This window comes from Charadrius vociferus, unplaced genomic scaffold, assembly GCF_000708025.1.
Source record: "Charadrius vociferus isolate BGI_N301 unplaced genomic scaffold, ASM70802v2 scaffold413, whole genome shotgun sequence".
Lineage (NCBI taxonomy): Eukaryota > Metazoa > Chordata > Aves > Charadriiformes > Charadriidae > Charadrius > Charadrius vociferus.
Genome location: NW_009647738.1, coordinates 1003874 through 1006550, shown reverse-complemented (window position 1 = coordinate 1006550; position 2677 = coordinate 1003874). Strand labels below are relative to the sequence as shown.

At 52.0% G+C, this 2677-nt stretch overlaps 1 protein-coding gene across 1 annotated transcript in view; it reads left to right on the top strand.

The window, feature by feature from the left end:
* The window catches only part of NOL12 (nucleolar protein 12), a 4749-nt gene that overhangs the window by 1027 nt on the left and 1045 nt on the right, over positions 1–2677 (top strand). Inside the window, exons 2-5 of the mRNA XM_009881899.1 lie at positions 7–180; positions 402–450; positions 909–1051; positions 2034–2134. Of these exons, the coding sequence (XP_009880201.1) occupies positions 7–180; positions 402–450; positions 909–1051; positions 2034–2134 (467 nt within the window). The remainder of the gene's footprint in view (positions 1–6; positions 181–401; positions 451–908; positions 1052–2033; positions 2135–2677) is intronic.

Genomic DNA, 2677 nt, shown 5'->3' with positions numbered 1-2677 from the left:
GGGGAGGGCGGCAGCCCCTGGTCGGGGGGCGTCGCTAAAGGCCGGGGGGGGTCTTTCCGTGTTGCCGGCGGCAGGGAGTACCTGACCGGCTTCCACAAGCGGAAGGTGGAGCGGAGGAAGGCGGCGCTGGAGGAGATCAAGCGAAAGCTGAAGGAGGAGCAGAGGAAGATGAAGGAGGAGGTACCCACACACACCCCTGGCCCTCTGCGGGAGAAGGGTCGTCGTCCCTCTCCCGCCCTTCTCTCCATGGCGGGCTGGGAGCGGGGCAGGCCGCGGGGACCAGGCCTGGGGGCAGGAGGGGTCTTCGGGCTTCCCTTGCCCCCCTTGCAGGAGGATGGGGCCGTCCCGGGCGGATGGCTGGAGCAGCAGAGGTGCCTCAGTGACCTGTTTCCATCCCTCAGCGGCACCAGGAGTACCTGAAGATGCTGAGTGAGAGGGAGGAGGCGCTCGGTACGTGCTGGCTGGTGGTAGGCACTGGGAAGTGTGAGGGGTGGGAGGTGGGCGCCTGTGGCCCGACACCCTCGTCTGGGTGGTAAGAGCTGGAGCAGGGGTGCTTGCACACTGTTCCCACAATGTCAGCTCTTTGCTCCTTATGTCCCCCTGAGAAGCTGGGCAGCAGTCTAGGCAGTGACCCCCGCATCCCCCTGGCCCTGGTGGGACAGGGGGTCAGGTGGGTTGTACAGAAAGCAACAAGCAGGAGGACATCTCCAAGGTGTTGCTAGATCCCCTCTGCTGGGAGAAGGAGCTTGCCCTTCATGCTTGGAGTGCTGGTGTTCATGAGCCCCTCCACCCTTTAACCCTGCATGCAAAGCCTGGGTCCTCCCCCTCCGCATGGAACTGCAGGAACAAGCGAGCATATCTTGGAAATAGTTGGGTACTTTGCAGTGTGGGATTTCTTGTCTCCCCAGATGAGGCTGATGAACTGGAGCACTTGGTAACGTCGCGGACAGAGTCTGTGAACATCGACCACCCAAACCACATTGTAACGGTGACCACCATCAGTGACCTGGACCTTTCAGGGGCACGCCAGCTGGGACTGACCACCCCTGTGGTAAAGCCTCTTGCTGCTTCTCTGATTGTGTCAGCTATAAACATTGTTGGGGCTGGGTGGGTAGGCCTGGTACTCCCTGAATATGCCCAAAGACATGCAGCTGTTTAGGAGTGGGGATGAAAAGGGAAACTCGTAACTTTCACATTCTTCCACAACTGATGTTGGGCCTCTAAAGAGGAAGAATTGTCCTATGTGAACAGCTCACTCCAAATCTCCTTGGAATCCTTTGCTAGACCCAGCTGACCTTGTTTAAGTGAAAGGCGCCACAGGGCTGGATGGGGAGAATGTAGTATTTTTAATGCAGATACAACACAAGCAGCAAGATTTCAGACTTTGCTGCATGGACTGTCCTCAACCACTTTCCTGTGTCCTGTCCCCGAAAAATTACTATTAGCATGAGGAGGGACTTTTCTCTCCGTGGTCCTGTGTTTGGACCGCAAATAAGGAAACCTCTGAGTTCTGGTTGCTTTTATTCTCAAAACATAGTGTAACTGAGATCTCATATTTGTTTCATATAGGTTTTCAGGCACTGGTTGACTTGACCCTTTTGATCTTCATGGCTCGATTTGAGCTCTTTGGGGAAGTGTCTGTCTTTGGCAGTTAACCTTTTACATTTGTAATGTCATCTAATCTGAAAAGCTACTTAAAGAGGTTTTAGTAGTAATTCCAGAAAAAAGCTGAAATCTTTAATTCATGGTTTAGGCTTCACTTGCATGGCCATTAAGATCATGCTGAAGTTCTTGGATTTTAGGGTGGATTACTGTAGGACTTCTCACTGGTTGTCCCTTTCTGAGGGGCTGCAATAAGAAACCTTGAGATTTGGACAGCAAAGGATGTGGAGAATTAAAAAATATTTCATCCATGACTAGATGGTTCACAAAACAGGATAAAACCAAGAAGGCAGCAAAAAGACCGGAATCACAAGACTACCAGTTTTAATGTGTCTATAGGGATTTTTTTTCTCTTTTGCTCCCTTTTTAAGGGAAAAAGTGATGGATCAGAAGAAGAGAAAGGGGAGGAGGTGGTGAACAAGCCTGTAAGAACAATGCCTAAGAAGTCCAGAAACCCCTTCCTGTCTGAAAAGTAGGTATACATTCATTCAACTCTTTGCTGCTAGGCTCTGGAAGCTGATCAGGAGGACCTTGCGTTCCCAGATCACCCATGTGGTTGCAGAGAGGGGAGCTGTGCTGCCTGGGCGCTGGTGGGCAGGAGCCAGCAGAGGGCACTGGCAGAGCACAAGCCTGCCCAGATGCTCCATTCTCATTGCATTGATCCCTGGTGATAGCTGGAGGAGGAGGATGCAATGCAGGGAGGGCTTTGTCCTGAGCTGTTTGCTCAGTCCTTCTTCTTGGCAGATACTGCAGGATGCAGAGTTAGTCTCTAGGATGAAGGTCAGAAGACCTTAAAGTTTTGGCCTTTTCCACATTTTTCAGTGTCCAGGATTTACAGTTGCATTGAGGATACAGAGAATTACTTAACTCTGTGGTGGCTGGACAGCCCACTGCTCAGAAAATTAATTTTGGTTGTTACTGCACATTGTAGACTTGCAAGTTTTCTGCCCTGCTGGGATGGTGCCCAGCACAGTGGAGTTCCCCTGGGGCTTGTTGTGGCTGGTGTCCATTCCTG